Genomic DNA, 18369 nt, shown 5'->3' with positions numbered 1-18369 from the left:
TATGTGAGCCAAACATAGGACAATCGAGCCATTGTGACATAACTGATTAGGAATTGGAGGAATTAGGCATTGTGACATCACAATCTCAGCTCTGGAATGTTGTTACTATCTGGGTACTTGGGACCTGGGTTGGCTACTATTGGAAGTAGGATACTGGACTTGATGGACCTTTGGTCTGTCCCAGTATGGCAATTCTTTTGCCTTTTCATGGATTCTGTGGCTGGTTGTAGGGGGCCTGGCTATTGTAGAGTGGTTCCCTCGATGATCACCCCACTTCTGAAGAATAGCCTGAAATTTGAGTACCAGTCCATTTTCTTGCTAGAAAAAATGCATTGGCAGTTGCAATTCCTTACATATGCAAATGTTGTTTCAGATTTTTGGAAGAAATTGAAGTCATTTTGGTTTCAGCAGTACTTACGACTACAATAAGTGTCACTTATGGGCACAAACACCCTGAGTTCTATTCTAAAAGGGTGCATGTAAGTGTTATAATGCATACATACAAGAAGGCAGATATTGGGCTGATATGAGCGTGCCTCCAACTTAACACACATATTTTACAGAATGCTGTATTTTACACATGCTCTTGCCATATTTATGTAACCTTGTTTATAGTTTATTTCTATTCTGCCTTCTTCCAAGGTGGATTACAACAGCCATACACAATTAAAACATTTACAACCATAGCTTAAGCAAGAAACAATAATACAGTTCCAGCAACAACATTTTATAAAGTTGTTTTCATCAAGAAAAACAAGTGGCACTTTAATAACTTCTTAAAAGTGCACAAATCTGTGTGGTGTACACCCAGAGACCCAGTGTTGTAATATTACAACATCACATTTAAGGCTACAAAATAAACCCTCCCCCATTTTTTTTCTTTTTAAAACTTCATGTACATTACTAATAGAACCTATTGTTCAGTTCTGCAACACCATTGGATGGTTGAATGTGTAAATAGGTCTGTTTATCTGGCCATGAAGTCATACAACCCTGTTGCCTGCTTTGGAGTATATCATCTTGTTGTTTTGGACGGGATACATCAGGACTAAAGTAAGTAAAAAGCTTGAAATATTTTTTTATGTGATCATTAATATGTGTAGATCATGCAGATTTTATGACATCATTGAATATACTGATTTTAAGAGATTTAGAGCTGGTTATTTCTATGTTGTAATTTTACAACAGTGGGTCAAAGTGATAGCAAGGTTTTGTCTGCACTCCCCTGAGACCCAGTGTTGTAATATTACAACATCACATTTAAGGCTACAAAATAAACCCTCCCCCATTTTTTTTCTTTTTAAAACTTCATGTACATTACTAATAGAACCTATTGTTCAGTTCTGCAACACCATTGGATGGTTGAATGTGTAAATAGGTCTGTTTATCTGGCCATGAAGTCATACAACCCTGTTGCCTGCTTTGGAGTATATCATCTTGTTGTTTTGGACGGGATACATCAGGACTAAAGTAAGTAAAAAGCTTGAAATATTTTTTTATGTGATCATTAATATGTGTAGATCATGCAGATTTTATGACATCATTGAATATACTGATTTTAAGAGATTTAGAGCTGGTTATTTCTATGTTGTAATTTTACAACAGTGGGTCAAAGTGATAGCAAGGTTTTGTCTGCACTCCCCTGAGACCCAGTGTTGTAATATTACAACATCACATTTAAGGCTACAAAATAAACCCTCCCCCATTTTTTTTCTTTTTAAAACTTCATGTACATTACTAATAGAACCTATTGTTCAGTTCTGCAACACCATTGGATGGTTGAATGTGTAAATAGGTCTGTTTATCTGGCCATGAAGTCATACAACCCTGTTGCCTGCTTTGGAGTAATGATGTCCATTCCCTCTGCACACCACTGGAGTACTTTCAGAAGTTTGTGACAGAAGATATGATCAACGCTCTAGCAGATAACACAAATCAGTACAGTTTTCAGAAGAAAGGATCATCTATAAACACAAACACAAAGGAAATAGAGCAAATGATTGGCATGTATCTGAAGATGGGTCTTGTCCAAATGCCTGGAGTCCGTATGTACTGGGAAGCAGACACAAGATACAGTCCTGTCGCTGATGTAATGTCACGAAACAGATTCCAGTCTCTGTTGACATCATTACATTTTGTGAACAATCTAACCGTGTCTGAGATGGAACAAAAAAGTGACAAACTCTGGAAACTCAGACCATGGCTTGATGCTTTCAGAGAGAAATGCCTAAAAGTGGTCCCTGAAGAACATAACTCTGTTGATGAAATGATGATCCCTTTCAGGGGGAAATTCAGCAGCATCAAACAGTACATGCGTGGCAAGCCAAACCCATGGGGGTTCAAGCTGTGGGCAAGGACTGGAATCTCTGGTATACTTTGTGATTTTGATGTGTACCAAGGCAGTGTGAATGGAATACGGGCAAGATCTGAACTTGGACTATCAGGGGATGTTGTGATGAAACTTGCTTCCACACTTCCACATAGTCACAACTACAAGATCTATGCAGACAACTTTTTCACCAGCATCCCATTGATAGTTAGGCTGCTGGATTGTGGAATTCATTACACAGGAACAGCCAGACAAGTGCGCCTTCCAAACTGTAATCTTGAGGATGAGAAAAGCTTGAAGAAAAAGGGAAGAGGAAGCTTTGATGTCAGAGTGGAGTCAAATCACAACATTTGTGCTGTGAAATGGTTTGACAACAGACAGGTTACACTTGTGTCTTCCTTTGCTGGCCCACAACCAGTGGAGAAGATTCAACGCTGGGACAAAACTGCCAAAAGATTTGTTGAAGTTGAGAGGCCTTATATCGTGGCTGCCTATAACAAATTCATGGGCGGAGTGGATTTGTTAGACTCATTTGCAGCAAAATACAAGTTTCCACTGAAGTCCTACCGCTGGTACCTTTACATCTTCTGGCACACCATTAACCTAGCTGTGATCAATGCTTGGCAACTGTACAAAAGGGACTGCAAAGCTTTGGATATCCCAAAGAAACAGATGCTAAACAGGAGAATGTTTCAGGCCCAGTTGGCATCTTCTCTTATCCTGATCGGAACGGCTGGGTCAGTGTCAAAGCGAGGGCGACCATCTGCAAGCCCAGTTTCATCAAGAGGGGGCACCTTGACTTCCCAAAAGAGGCAGTTTACAGATGATGGAGGTTCTTCAGCTGCCATGACAGCCAAAAAGTCAAATGCACACCCTCCAAAGGAAGTTTGCAAGGACATGATTGGACATTTTCCCATCAAAGCCGATAGAGGACGGTGCCGACACTGTGCAAAAGGCTATACCAACACACTTTGCAGGAAGTGCAATGTTCGCCTGTGCTTTTCAGAGCAAAATAACTGTTTTTGGAACTACCATAACTGAATAAATGAACAAATAAAACATGCACATATAGGGCTCGATTCACAAAACCGTGCTATGAAGATAGCACAAGTGCTATTTCATAGCGTGGCCGTTTTTACCCGTATTTGCGCTAACATGAAATTTTTTGTGCAAAAACACGAAATTTCTTGATTACCGCTGATAGAAGTCAATGGGCGCTTCACAGGGAAAAATTTGCGTTTTTATATGATACTCATTTTTTGTATTAAATTGATAATAAAAATTACTTTTTTCTTTATTATACTATTGTTGTTGTGTATATACATAAACTTAGGTGGGTCTTTATAAGCTGTAAAGTACAAATAAACTTTTAATTATTCCTTACATGTGTTCAGAGAGAGAGTGACACTATTGAAATTCTGCTACCTTACAGGCCCAGCGTTGCAATTTTACAACATCCTCCCCAAAAGTTACTAAAATGTCAAAATAAAAACAAACAAACACTGATTTAGGGATCACAAGCCTCCTATAACAACATGTGAACGTTCGAAAACATTTTTTTACGTTTTTTTCTATATTTGGGTCTCTGGGGGTTAAGAGTCAAAGGCTGCCTGTTCCATTCATTCATTCAATTTTCTATACCATTCTCCCAGGAGAGCTCAGAACGGTTTACATGAATTTATTCAGGTACTCAAGCATTTTTCCCTGTCTGTCCCGGTGGGCTCACAATCTAGCTAATGTACCTGGGGCAATGGGGGATTAATGGGGGACTTGCCCAGGGTCACAAGGAGCAGCGTGGGTTTGAACCCACAACCCCAGGGTGCTGAGGCTGTAGCTTTAACCACTGCGCCACACTCTCTCCTTTCAGTGAGTTCAGGACAAGAAAAGGAGCTCTCGTTACATCTGTTGATGAGTAGATTCCATCAGTCCAGAGGTATGAGCAGAATGCAAACTCCTTGGTGGCATACACCTGCAAAGAGTTCTGTAGATATCAAGAAGCCTGTTGACGAAGACTCAAATAAACTAACAACAGCTTATACCTAACACGGTATTCAGCAGACAACCAGTACAAGGAAACCAAAAAAGAAGAAACATGTTCAAATCTAGATACTCCAAACAAAAGTTGAAACGCTGAACTTTGACCAACTTGGGAAGCCTCCAAGTCTTCCTCGTAGCTGAGACACTGATAGCAATTCCAACTTACATTAGTATTCTATAATGGAATCTGGGCATTGAGATGCCATTATGAAATGGCACTCACTGCGCTGCATCAGTGCCAAAAAGGAGGAAGCCATTTACAGAATTATTTCTTTTATGTTGAATGCATCCCTTATATTTCTTATATTTCACTATTACTGTGAACTGAATCCACCAGGCTTTTGTGGCCATGTTAACTTGCTAGAAAAGATGGGAAAGTGTGATGGCCAGTCTAGAGCTTAAAGGCATGCCATGGCACAAGCATACTCTTCTGCAGATAAACTTACATTTGGAATGCTGGCTAAGAAGGCCCTGAAGTTTTGCAGCATGAGACTCATAGTCTGGATGCTGGGTTCCATTTCCTCTCTCGCTTTCTGATTGGCTGCCAAAGTACATGTAACACCAGCCCTGTGGGAAAAGAGAAAACATTGTCACTCTTTTTAGTAGGGAGATGCATATTCATTTATTTGTTAACTAGCTTTCCAATAAAAAAAAAAAATCACCCAAAGAAATGCATGACAATTCAAATAGTATAACAGTTATAAATAATTAGTATGGTCAAAATCATACACTAACTAGGGATGAATGGGGACAATTTATAACAAACCCTCTAGACTTTGAAGCCAATGCTTATGGGACATTCTCGTGGGATCTCTAAGGGAGTAAAGTCAGGGGGGTGGGTCATTAGAGTGGGCAGACTTGATGGGCTATAGCCCTTTTCTGCCATCATATTCTATGTTTCTATGCTTATATTATACTCAGGGTGTAGTGTGTGTGTGTGGGGGTGGGGGGGCGCCCCAGATGCTATGTTGGTGGGGGCGCTGGCATCCCTCCTCCTTTTTGCCCCCTCCACCCCCTCCCCTGCCTCCCCTCACCAAACGTCAAACGTGTACCCCTTCCCTTCCCCATACCTCTAGTTGTTCTCTGCCGCGAGCAACAATTTCAACGTGTTCCTCACGACCGCATCAGCTCTCCTGCTGATGTCACTTCCGTGTGCCGCCCATAGGAAGTGACAGATGGAGAGCCACCAGGGTCACGAGGAGCAAGTTGAAGGAGCGGAGACGAATGTGGGGGAGGGGCACCTCTCACCCTCGCTACGCCTTATTTTGAAATGGTGGCAATTCATTATAGGCCGTGTTAAAGTCTCAAGTTTATTTCAGCTTAATATACTGCTTTAAAGTACACTAAGCAGTTTACAATCAATACTATAAATTATAATACATTGAAAAAGGAAATATAGTACACCCCCGTGAATTTGCGGTCAGCGATTCGTGGACTCAGTCATTCATGGTATTTTCTGACTGCCTCTTCCTGTCAGAAAATACCATGAATGACTGACCAATGGAAAATCTCTCTGTCACTATGGGCCTTCCCTTGCCCAACCTGCAGTTTTCCCGTGCACCCTCCCACAATGCAGTGAGAGGGTAAAGCAAAACTACAAATTCCCTCCTCCCACCACCAACATGGCGATCGCTTCACTCCCGACATCAGCATCTGCACGCTCGCAAAAGCAGGGCTACATAGTGAGTCCTCTCCGTTGGTGGGTAGGTGTCTCTGCTTCGCCTTCAACATAGGAGCGGGGGGCCATCTGCATAGAAAATCACTACTATCTCCTCTGGGTGTGAAACTTACTAAGGCAACCAGGTAAGTGGCGCAGCTCAAGCCGGAGCAAGAGAGGAGGAGGACGGGGAGTGCTGAATACAGTACTCTTCCGATATTTGCGGTTTTTCAACATTTGCAGTCACTCCGCGAATGTAACCCCTGCAAATTTTGGGGGAGTACTGTACAATAAATAGAAAAAGAACAAAACAGGATAAGAAAAGAAGGAAGCAGAGAGAGAATGGAACCTGAGACCACACTGCAAAACCCTGATTCTACATATCGTCTAAAAAAATCGGTACTGATCAAAACAGCACTTAGTGTAATTATAGAAAGGGCTTGCCCCATATATGGAATCGCACTTAGCAACTGTATGCATTACTAATGTTTAGGCACACCCATTTAGGCAAAGGAAAAGCAGACCTAAATACCTGCGCCTAAGTTGTACGTCGACTGGGCATTTTATATAACAGTACGCTTAACTTTTAGCTATGCCCACGTTGTGCCCTTGCTCCTCCCCTGGCCAAGCCCCCTTTTGAGATTCGCGCATTAGAATTGACGTGCGCCTCTTTATAAAATGCACCGTCCAAGTTCGGCGTGTAACTTCTAATTAGTGCCAATTAGTGTCATGTATAAGGTGTTAACTGCCAATTAGTCTTGTTAAAAAATTAAGTTGTACACTAAGCAGGGTAATTTGACACAAGCGCACTCTAATATGGAAGCAAATAATTTGGACCAGTTAGATTGTAGCGAAGGAATGCCGTCATTTAGGGTATATATGGATGTATAACTGGTAAAACGCTGGAATTACTTGCCAGTAAGGCCAGCTTTTGGCTTCTGTAATAATTCTCATGATGCAAATAACCTTATGATAAATAATTTTGATAATTATTAAACAATAATTTTTCTTTTGGAAAACATTTGCGTCATTCCTGTACATTTCTGTACACCTAGAGCAAAGCTAGCAACTCAGCACATAAATCAGCTGCACACCCCAATTAGTGTGCACAAACAATGGTGACAGAATTTGTGGGTATCTGAAAAGAGGGCATGAGCAGGGGGCGGAGCATGATGGGTCATGTACATCCCTATAAGTTAGGGGCACTGTTATAGAATATGCCCGATCTGCGCACAACTCAGGCGCAGGTATTTAAACCTGGCTTTCATTAACATAACTGGTTGTGCCTAAATGTTAGTCATGTGGACAGGTGCTACGAATGATTCAAATGCATGATTCTATAAACTGCACCTAACTTCTAAAGCATGTTTTGAAATCACACTAAGCACTGTCTTTTTTGGCACTGATTTTTTTAAAGCATCACATATAGAATATGGCCTTATGTGTATAAAATACACACCTCCTTCCATTTTCACAGGGGTCAGGTGCAAAATTGGCCCACAAATAAGAAAAATTTGCAAATAACTTTAGGGCTGACTCTGACCCACCTCCACCTTCCTCCCACCTCCCGGACCCCTCCACACTTTACTTAGGGCTGACTCTAATCCACCCTCACTTCCTGAACCTCTCCACACCTTACAAAAATGGCTGCCATGCATTCCTGCTGTAGTCTCGAGAGACCACGGGAACTCACAGCAGCCATTTTTGTTTGCGACTTTGCACGAGGCTGGAGTGTGGGAAGATCGCTCCTGCCCCACTTCACCGCTAGATCATCAGGCTTTAAAAGTAAGGTGTGGTGAGGACTGGGAGGCAGGGTTAGATCAGGGTTTAGAAACTCACAAATAAGTGAAGTCGCGAGTCCAAAACCCGTGGATATGGAGGGAGGCCTGTACTATCAGATATACACATAACTGAGAAAAGTTAGGCATGAGCATTACTACAAGCCTTTGGCATGATGAAGTTAGAAGTTATAATTCAGAATTACACAAGTGTTCTATGACGGCAATTATGCACATAATTGCTGACAAAGAATTTGTGTTCAGCGCCAAGTATTTTAGTGCCTAACTTTAGGCAACCTTCATAGAATCCCTCCATCCAATGCACAACGGTGATATTCAGCAGTTTGATTTAGGACAACTTTGTTCAGGCTTTAAATTCACAACAGGCCTATTCTATAAAGAAAAGGAGGTACCTACTGCACAAATACTTAAATCAGCAATATAGCTAGCGTATATGCTCAAGCAATTCTATGATGTCTATTACAATGTCTTACTATGTATTGTGTCATTGTAATGTGGCATATGCTGTACTTTGATTGTAATTTGAATATTTTTACTGCTGTAATTGTCTATTGCTTATATCTGACTTATTCATGCTGTACACCATCTTGAGTGAATTCCTTCAAAAAGGCGGTAAATAAATCCTAATAAATAACTAAAAATAAATAAATAGATTATAAGATTTTATAATTTACCCCCACCCATGCTAAACTTAACTTCACCCAAGTGAACATTCACCTGCAAAGTATGAACCATCACGTTTATGTACATAGTTATAGAATGCTGCTTAGCTGGAAACTGCTCATTTTTGTGTGCATTTCTTTAAATCCTCATGCAAATGACTAGAATGCAAGTGGTAATCTGCATCGGTTGCCACCTGGGGTGGAGCACTCCCTCCTTCAGGCAGAGCACCCCGTGCAAGGAGCGGTCGTGAGGTTGCATTCTGGTGGGCCAGGCTGTTGGCTTTGCAAATCCCCTAATCCGGAACAGGAAGTTGATGTCAGAAGGGGCAGGTGCTGGCGGAGTCAACAGCCATGGACACCAGATTGTGGCCCTGTGGCTTCTCATTTCACCTCTTTACTGGCTGCATCTGGGGTGGAATGCCCTACTGCTCCCACTGAATAGGAGTATTCGCATACATTCTTACTACCTAAAACTAGTTGGCTCCTTATACAACTACTTCCATAGTACCAAATATCAACACAACCCCCCACCCTTCATGTTTCTATACATGTTGCTTTGAGTTGTGTATGTCAATTGGGGTACCTGCTCAATTTGCATGCACATCTTAATTGATTTATGAGCCAGTCAGCACTGATAATTGGCCATTAACAAGCAGTTATGCGCCCATCTTTTTAGGCGTATTCCATAAAGAGGCCTAAAGAGGCATATTCCATAAAGAGTTATTTGCATGTATACATTTTTGTGCACAGAACCAAAATGGGGGCATGCTATGGGAGGGGCTTTCCAAAAATTTACATGCAAGAATATGCTTGATCTGTGCCTAAGTTAGGCCTAAGATTTACACCAGATTTTAGTTGGTGAAAATGGTCATGCCTAAATGTAGTCATGTGTCCCAGTGTTTAATGCTATTCCATATGAGTCTGTGTCTAACTGTAGGCACAGTTTATAGAATAGCACTGTGTTTTTTTTCAATACAGTATATGGGTGCCATATACTGTATAGAATTTCCTCAACATGTGTAGCAGGCAAAATGATTTCACTCCACCCGAGGATTATCTGGACAGTGTTAGAGTATACAGGGAATTTTAGGCATGTAATATTGCTTAATATTCATAGGTAGAAGACTTGAATATTTATTGGTAGCCACTAAACAAACAAATCTTTCTGAATATTGGCCTGATCCCCTTTAAGGAGCATGAATTTGAACATTTGCCCTCCCCAACAAAGAACTATTTGGACTTTTTGGTCCCCATTCTATAAATGGTGCCTAAAACATAGGGCTCCTTTTATCAAGCCACGCTAGCGATTTAACACGCGTTAAACCACTGGACGTGCTAACTGCTAACGCCTGCCTGGAGCAGGCGGTAGTTTTTTTGGGCCAGCGCGGGGGTTAGCACGTGATCAAAAGTCGCGTGTGATAACCCCGCTAGCGCGGCTTGATAAAAGGAGCCCATAGTGCTGAGGAACGTGGTGCATAGCGCATGTCAACCTTAAGTTAGGTGCCATTTATGGAATTGTGCCTAGCAGCGCCTGACGTGGACCTAGGCGCCAGTACGTGTCTGAACCTTAGGTGCATCCTATTTTTTGCCAGGGTTTTCTTGACCTAAATACCGGCACCTAAGTTAGGCGTTTACCAGCATCGAAGTCCACTTTAGGCGCCTACACACAGTGGCATAGCAAGGGTGAGCGGCGCCCGGGGCAGTGGCACCCCTCCCTATCCCCCTTCCGTGTGCACGCCCCCTTCCCTGTGCCTTTTTAATTTCAGCACGAGCAACCACCTGTGTTGGCTTCGGCGCTTTCTCTGATATCACTTCCTAGGCGCGAGTCCTGGAAGTGACATCAAGGAGAGTGCTGAAGCCGATGCGGGCAGCCTAAAACACAGAAAACCCTGGCCTACGTTTCCGGCACCTATCTATTGTGTTGGTGTTATTCCAAAACCAGCACCGATACATGATTGATACACAATCGGCAGTGCTTTTAAGGTGGCTCCCGATATTGGCGCCGGTTCAAGAATCCGGGCCCTAGTGCCCCCTTTACTAAGGTGCACTATTGGATTTAGCAAGTGCTAATTGTTAGCGTGTGCGAAATGCTAAGTTGCTCATAGGCATAAAATTGTCATCTTAGCATTCAGCGTTCGCTGATTAGCTTACGCTAAATCCATTAGCGCACCTTAGTAAAAGGAATCTTTAAGCAGCACTCTCTGGTTAAGTGCCATTGATTATGTGCTCCTGGCCTGATCGTCATTGTTGTAACTGAGCAGCAGCATCTCCTATTCGACACTGAGGCTCTCTTCTATCAAACTGCGCTAGCAGTATTTAGCACGGGAAGCCGTGCTGAATATCCCGCGCTTCTCCTGATGCTCATTGAGTTCCCGCGCTAAAAACTGCTAGCGCAGTTTAATAAAATGAGTCTTGAATTTTGACCCCACAATCTTCAACTAGAAAAGAAACTAACCATTACATGATTTCATCTATGAAAAGGGGATTAAAAACTGGACAAAAATGATCTCTTTTATTAGAATTTAGATTAGCTTTTCTCAGCTCAGTGATGGCATTTTTATCACTACTGCTGGTAAAAATTCCTCTCTTCAAGAAGCATTTATTATAAACATAGATGTACAGACTTAAATGTCCTCTTGAAGCCTTTAAAATCCCTGAAGAGCAAGGATCATTAAAGCAAGTCATTGGTCTGGTATCAGTCAATAATTTCTTGACTGTATCTGGCTCAACTGGATTTACATCTCATAAACACAGAAACTGATTTCAGTATTTTACCTGCTCCCTGTCAGTAATAGTGTACAATTCTTGGTAAATAAGAGATTTCTAAATCCCCAGCCTTGAGGAGAAGGGGGAGGGGCCACAGATAGTAAATGCATTGCATCACACACAGTTCTATAGGACAGAGAGAAGATGCCCACACATTTCTGTGAAAAAAAAATACTGTGATATAATCGTGTGTAGGTGTGGAAAGATGCTGCATATAGGCCAGCCTTACAGAGTAATGGGTAACAGTTACTCACCGAACAACATGGGCACACAAAACCCCCTCCTATATCAATGCCTTTGCTGTTAGAATTTATATAATCAAAAAATGAACCTCAGAGCTAAGCGTCACCACTCGAACAAAAGCTCCAACAGGAGGCAACAGCTTACTTGATCATAGGTCCCAATTATTAAAAAATGGCTAAAAAAAGAATCCCCCAAATATATTATAATGATATATTAAAATTATTCTAATAGTGGAGAAAAAAGCTGTCAAAAATATTCAGTAGAAAAAAGCATACATGAAAAGCGATCCTCAAAAACAAATCAAAAGTGACAACCGTTTGTTCCATGATTGCTCAGTTGCATATAATTTCAAGCCACAAAATGCAAAATAACTATGTAAGAGCTCCTTGTTTTGCTGGAGTTGCTCCAGGAATCAAAAATGCTACTACTACTACTACTACTACTACTATTGCTACTTATTTCTATAGTGCTACCAGACTCACGCAGCACTATACGTTAAACAAACAAGAGACAGTCGCTGCTTGAAAGAGTTTACAATCAGGGTGAATCAATGAATGCTGCTCAGGTAGGGAATTAGAGAGGGAATGATAAAGCAGATATGGGTGCTTTACTAGTGGGTTGGAATTAGGACTTCAAAAAGTAGGATTTTAGCATGGCACCTTCAGTTTGGAACTCACTTCTTTTATACATAAGAGCAGAACAGAGTTTGGATAAATTTAAAAGTAGTTTTAAATGCTTTCTTTTTCAAGATGCCTACGATTGATTTATCCTATGTCTTTTAATTTATTTTATTCTTTATTTTTTTTATTCCTAAAACTAAACTTTTCCTCATCTTATCCTTTTGTTCTATTATTTTAAGAATTGTAATTTTTCCCTTCTATCCTTTTGTTGTTACCCTCTTCCCCCCAAGTTAGTTTGTCCTGTATGGTATATGTTTATTTTTCGTTGTTTGTTTCAATTTTAGATTTTATTGTACAATGCTTTGATATTTTATACTCCCATGTCCAAAAGTTCATGTTCTGGGCATTTGGAACTTAGACAAATTTTTGATTGAGAATATGATATAAAGATAGACATACTAGCGGTCTGGCCAATCAAAAGCCTGGACGTACAGAGCGATGATTTTTGAAAAATATTTTGGGCGTTCTTTTCGAGAATGGACATTTTTTCGCTGCTGACTTTGGGTGACTAGTACCCTAAGTCCAAATCAGACTTAGACATTTCTTTTGATTATGCCCCTCCACATGTTTAATAGATCATCGAGATAGGGAAGTTCCACCGGATTGGAGAGGAGCTGATCACAAAAAAGGTAACAGAGAAGCTTCAAGCAACTACAGGCCTGTAAGCCTTATTTTGTTGCTAGGTAAAATAATGAAGCTGCCTGAATATTGAGAATATTAAGCATCATCATATCTATCCCCATAGGCCAGGGGTAGGCAATTCCGGTCCTCGAGAGCCGGAACCAGGTCAGGTTTTCAGGATATCCACAATGAATATGTATGAGATGGATTTGCATGCACTGCCTCCTTCAGATGCAAATCTATCTCATGCATATTTATTGTGGATATCCTGAAAACCTGACCTGGCTCCAGCTGTCGAGGACCGGAATTGCCTACCCCTGCCATAGGCCAAAAGCCAAGGAATAAAAGGGGTTAATCAACATCCTAGCAGTACTATGGATTACTGCTCACCCTTAAATCTTATCTCATATTTGCATTTTGGTCTGATTGTCTAGACCAGGGGTAGGCAATTCCGGTCCTCAAGAGCCACAGGCAGGTCAGGTTTTCAGTATATCCACAATAAATATGCATGAGATAGATTTGCATCTCAAGGAGGCAGTGCATGCAAATCCATCTCACATATATTCATTGTAGATATCTTGAAAACCTGATCTGCCTGTGGCTCTCGAGGACCGGAATTGCCTACCCCTGCTCTAGAATAAATGACGAATTGGAATATTCCAGAAATAGACTGTATTCATCATCACATGAGTAGTCTGCAAAATGCAAAGACTCTGGTCAATGACTAAGAGTGTTTGGCCAAAATAGTAAACCCGTCCTGAGTAATCTAAACATGAATATGCACTTACGTTTCTATATGTGGGCAATGCCTCCTCCCTTCCCCCTGGTAGAATGGAAAATTTAGGGCTTGGATATCCCTATCTGTCATCAGCGGATCTCCTCCCAAAAATCCTCAGAGTAACATTCTACCAAAATGGGGGTTGGTTTTTTATTCCACCATTTTCCACTGTATATGATTAGAACATCTCCCCTTTATTTCAGCTTTCTGTGGGATAATGAAAAATATTTGCACCAATACCTACCCTCCATACCCACTGCATTTATCACCATTTTATACATATTCAAGATCACTTACAGGATGATGAACGATGTTAGCCCCAACAGGAAGAACAGGGTGTTGCGTTTGCAGGTCATAGATTTGTGGGAGGGATCGATTCTGCCACCACACTTTCCCCGGCAGCGACATATGCAGAAAATCAGACCAGCGAGTGGCATCAAGAAGAGGCAGAGAATAGCAATGATAGCACAGACCACGTATCCAGCCTCATATTTTATCACCTGACAAACAAGAGAAGAGTACTCAGTGAGAGACAGTGATGGTGAGGACCAATCGGCTGATGAAGGTCAGACATGAGTGGGAGGAAAACTACCCCGATAAGAAAGGGTTTCATGGACAATGAAATATTATGGTTCTTATTGTGGAAGAATCCTCATTTGTAAAAAGCAGTTTATATATATATAAATTATTATCATGCATACATGTGTAAAACTGATTTTACACTCGTTTTTTAAGCGAGATGATCTACACCTGTGTTTCTCAACTTGGTCCTGGAGTACCCACAGGCCAGTCAGGTTTTCAGGATATCCACAATGAATATGCATGAAAGAAATTTGCATATAATGGAGGCAGTATATGGAAATCAAGTTTATTCATATTCATTGTAGATATCCTGAAAACCTGACTGGCAAGGGGGTATTCCAGGACCAAGTTGAGAAACACTGATCTACACCACTTCTAGATGCCAAGAGGGCATGGTTAGTGCATGGAGAGGAGTGATTTGGTTGGGCCTACTGTATTCCCCACTCTACAGGGGAAATAAAATTGTGTTAGGGGCAATAACCTGCGTTATTAGCTCTTTAGTGCAACTTAAAAGGCTCTAATGCAGGTTGTTTTGCCCTAACACAGAAATTAATCGGTCACTGTGGGCTGCATAGTAATGAGATGCATAACATGCAAATGCATGAAAAGCAGTCCATTACTGTGTAAAAAAAAACCCCATGCAACTCACAGTGAACACCTTATGCACACTGCCAATTATAATATAGCCATAAAATGGCAGTAAAATAACCCCAGACAAAAGCTGAGGTTATTTTTATGTTCTGGGAGCACTGGATCTCAAAGCCACTTCCTAATGCTCCTGTTCTGGAGCTTGAAGATGTCATGGCACCATCTACCTTTATCAGTATAAAAGCCTACTTGAAGGGGGCAGGTATAATCATACCCCAGTCATCCAGACCCCTTGACTCTTCTTTCATCAAGCCCCACTCCTGACTCTCCTACATCAAAGTACTCACTCATACCAAGCCCTTCCTAACTTCCCAACAAGAAATTCCCACCAACCCACTTTGAGATCCATCCTTAGCTTTTACCATATTCCCTGGTAGCTCAGTGGGAGCTGAAGTGATCCACAGTCGCGCCTGCTCTTGTGAGTCCTGGGTTCAAATGGTGCCCTGACCCCTACTGGTAATCTCATGGTACTACTGCTAGTGGTCAGGATGCTAGAACATTTTTGAATAGGGCAGAATATAAATTAAAAAAAAAAAGAATATCAGCCTCTGTATTTCTTCCCCAGTCCATGCCTTTCAGAAACATCTATAGCTCCTTCTCAGTTTTGGAGCTCTAGGAAAGAGCTGAGCCCTTACTGCTGCTCATCCATAGGATGTGGAGAGGGTAATGAAGACACAAGTCAGATGTGTAAAATTCCCACAGTATTTTACAAAGGTTCTGCCACACACAGAGCTTCTTATAAAATATGTGCAAGGATGTGCTGTGCAGAACTAAATATCTGTGCTTTATGTCGAGCAAGAGCAGCAAATTTAAAAGTTGGACAGTGGGAAAACCAATTATGCAGTTTTTCCCTAAATGTGCACGGAAGCAGTTTTCTAAAAACAATTGTCTTTTGGTTGTCTTGTAACAATAGTGTGCAAAGAACAATTGTATAGTTTGATTGGATGATGATAGGGGAAGTTCATTTTGCTCAGATTCTGAATTTTTAGAAAGGCAAAGTGAATTGAAAAGAGCAAACAGAAAAGCAATAAACACAAGAAATCGAATACTTTATTTTGAAACTTTCTTTTATACTCAATTCCTGATTGGCTAAGCAGATCCATCAATTATACAACACCATCCATCTAAAACAATGTGGAATTTGAAGTATTAGTAAGATTCAATGAGCCTGTTGCAAATTAAGAAAATGTCAGATGGATAATTAAAACTGTGATTATTAGCGAAGGGGATATAAAAATTCATGCATCAAGGCAGAAGCTCAGTGAACTGGAGGAGCTCAGAGTGGCAGTGGAAGAGAGAATGTCTGGGAGCGAACCGAAGATCTGAAGTAACAAATTAACCACGGAGAAAAGCTTAGAAGGTTTATGGTTTATTGTGACTTAATATGCATCCTTTTGTGCAAGTCAAAGCAAAGTGGCGAACAAGCAACCTCAAATTATTTGAAAAGGGAAAAGAATGCCTTCAATTGATAGATAAGCGGCCACTTTAGAAGGGCTATTCGTTTTGAGATGTGCTTAAATGTTATTTTGCATAAGAACATAAGAATTGCCATCCTGGGACAGTCCGAAAGTCCATCAACTAACTAGTATTCTGTTTCCAACAGTGGCCAATCCAGGTCACAAGGACCTGGCAAGATATCAAGGAGTAAAACAGATTTCATGCTGCTTATCCTAGGATTAAGTAGTGGATTTCCCCAAGCCATCTCAATAATGGCTTATGGACTTTTTGTTTTAGGAAATTATCCAACCCTTTTTTCAAACCCTGCTCACGCTAACCGTTTTCATCACATACTCTGACAACAAATTCCAGAATTTAATTACCTGTTGGGTGAAGAAATATTTTCTATGGGGTCAATATTCAATCTGATTTAACTAGTTAGTGCTGGCTATTTTGTGGATGGTCCAGGGGTAGGGTTGGCACCTATGTGGTTATGTGCTGATATTCATCACTTTGCTTAAGTTAAATATAAAAAAAACCCAAGAAGAGGAGAGCAGAAAGGACTACAGGGTGAAACTGAAAGAAGCCAAGAGAGAGATACGTTTGGCGAAGGCACAGGCGGAAGAACAAATGGCTAAAAATGTAAAAAAGGGAGATAAAAATTTTTTCAGATATATTAGTGAAAGGAGGAAGATAAAAAATGGAATTGCTAGGCTAAAAGATGCTGGGAACAAATATGTGGAGAGTGATGAGGAGAAAGCAAATGTGCTAAACAAATACTTCTGTTCTGTGTTCACAGAAGAAAATCCTGGAGAAGGACCGAGATTGTCTGGCAAAGTTACACGAGAAAATGGAGTAGATTCTGCGCCGTTCACGGAGGAGGGTGTTTATGAGCAACTTGAAAAACTGAAGGTGGACAAAGCGATGGGACCAGACGGGATCCATCCCAGGATACTAAGGGAGCTCAGAGAGGTTCTGGCAAGTCCTATTAAAGACTTGTTCAACAAATCTCTGGAGACGGGAGTGATTCCTGGGGATTGGAGGAGAGCGGATGTGGTCCCTATTCATAAAAGTGGTCACAGGGATGAAGCAGGAAACTACAGGCCGGTGAGCCTCACTTCAGTTGTTGGAAAAATAATGGAAGTGTTGCTGAAAGAAAGGATAGTGTATTTCCTTGAATCTAATGGGTTACAGGATCCGAGGCAACATGGCTTTACAAAAGGTAAATCGTGCCAAACGAACCTGATTGAATTTTTTGATTGGGTGACCAGAGAGCTGGATCGAGGACATATGCTAGATGTAATTTACTTGGATTTCAGCAAAGCCTTTGATACAGTTCCTCATAGGAGGCTGTTGAACAAACTTGAAGGGCTGAAGTTAGGACCCAAAGTGGTGAACTGGGTCAGAAACTGGCTGTCGGACAGACGCCAGAGGGTGGTGGTTAATGGAAGTCGCTCGAAGGAAGGAAAGGTGACTAGTGGAGTCCCTCAGGGTTCGGTGCTGGGGCCAATCCTGTTCAATATGTATGTGAGTGACATTGCTGAAGGGTTAGAAGGAAAAGTGTGCCTTTTTGCAGATGATACCAAGATTTGTAACAGAGTAAACACCGAAGAGGGAGTGGAGAATATGAAAAAGGATCTGCAAAAGTTAGAGGAATGGTCTAATGCCTGGCAACTAAAATTCAATGCAAAGAAATGCAGAGTAATGCATTTGGGGATTAATAATAGGAAGGAACCGTATATGCTGGGAGGAGAGAAGCTGATATGCACGGATGGGGAGAGGGACCTTGGGGTGATAGTGTCCGAAGATCTAAAGGCGAAAAAACAGTGTGACAAGGCAGTGGCTGCTGCCAGAAGGATTCTGGGCTGTATAAAGAGAGGCGTAGTCAGTAGAAGGAAGAAGGTGTTGATGCCCCTGTACAGGTCATTGGTGAGGCCCCACTTGGAGTATTGTGTTCAGTTTTGGAGACCGTATCTGGCGAAAGACGTAAGAAGACTTGAGGCGGTCCAGAGGAGGGCGATGAAAATGATAGGAGGCTTGCGCCAGAAGACGTATGAGGAGAGACTGGAAGCCCTGAATATGTATACCCTAGAGGAAAGGAGAGACAGGGGAGATATGATTCAGACGTTC

General features: G+C 41.4%; 1 protein-coding gene across 1 annotated transcript in view; it reads right to left on the bottom strand.

Annotated features, from left to right (window-relative positions):
• Positions 1 to 18369, bottom strand: part of PROM2 (prominin 2) — a 159283-nt gene that overhangs the window by 139668 nt on the left and 1246 nt on the right. The window contains exons 2-3 of the mRNA XM_033950017.1: positions 13870 to 14072; positions 4813 to 4933 (exon numbers count right to left, since the gene is read on the bottom strand). Of these exons, the coding sequence (XP_033805908.1) occupies positions 4813 to 4933; positions 13870 to 14072 (324 nt within the window). The remainder of the gene's footprint in view (positions 1 to 4812; positions 4934 to 13869; positions 14073 to 18369) is intronic.

Source organism: Geotrypetes seraphini, chromosome 6 (assembly GCF_902459505.1).
Source record: "Geotrypetes seraphini chromosome 6, aGeoSer1.1, whole genome shotgun sequence".
Taxonomy (NCBI): Eukaryota; Metazoa; Chordata; class Amphibia; order Gymnophiona; family Dermophiidae; genus Geotrypetes; species Geotrypetes seraphini.
Note: the sequence above shows the minus strand (reverse complement) of the source record. Positions and strands in the feature narration are given on the sequence as shown.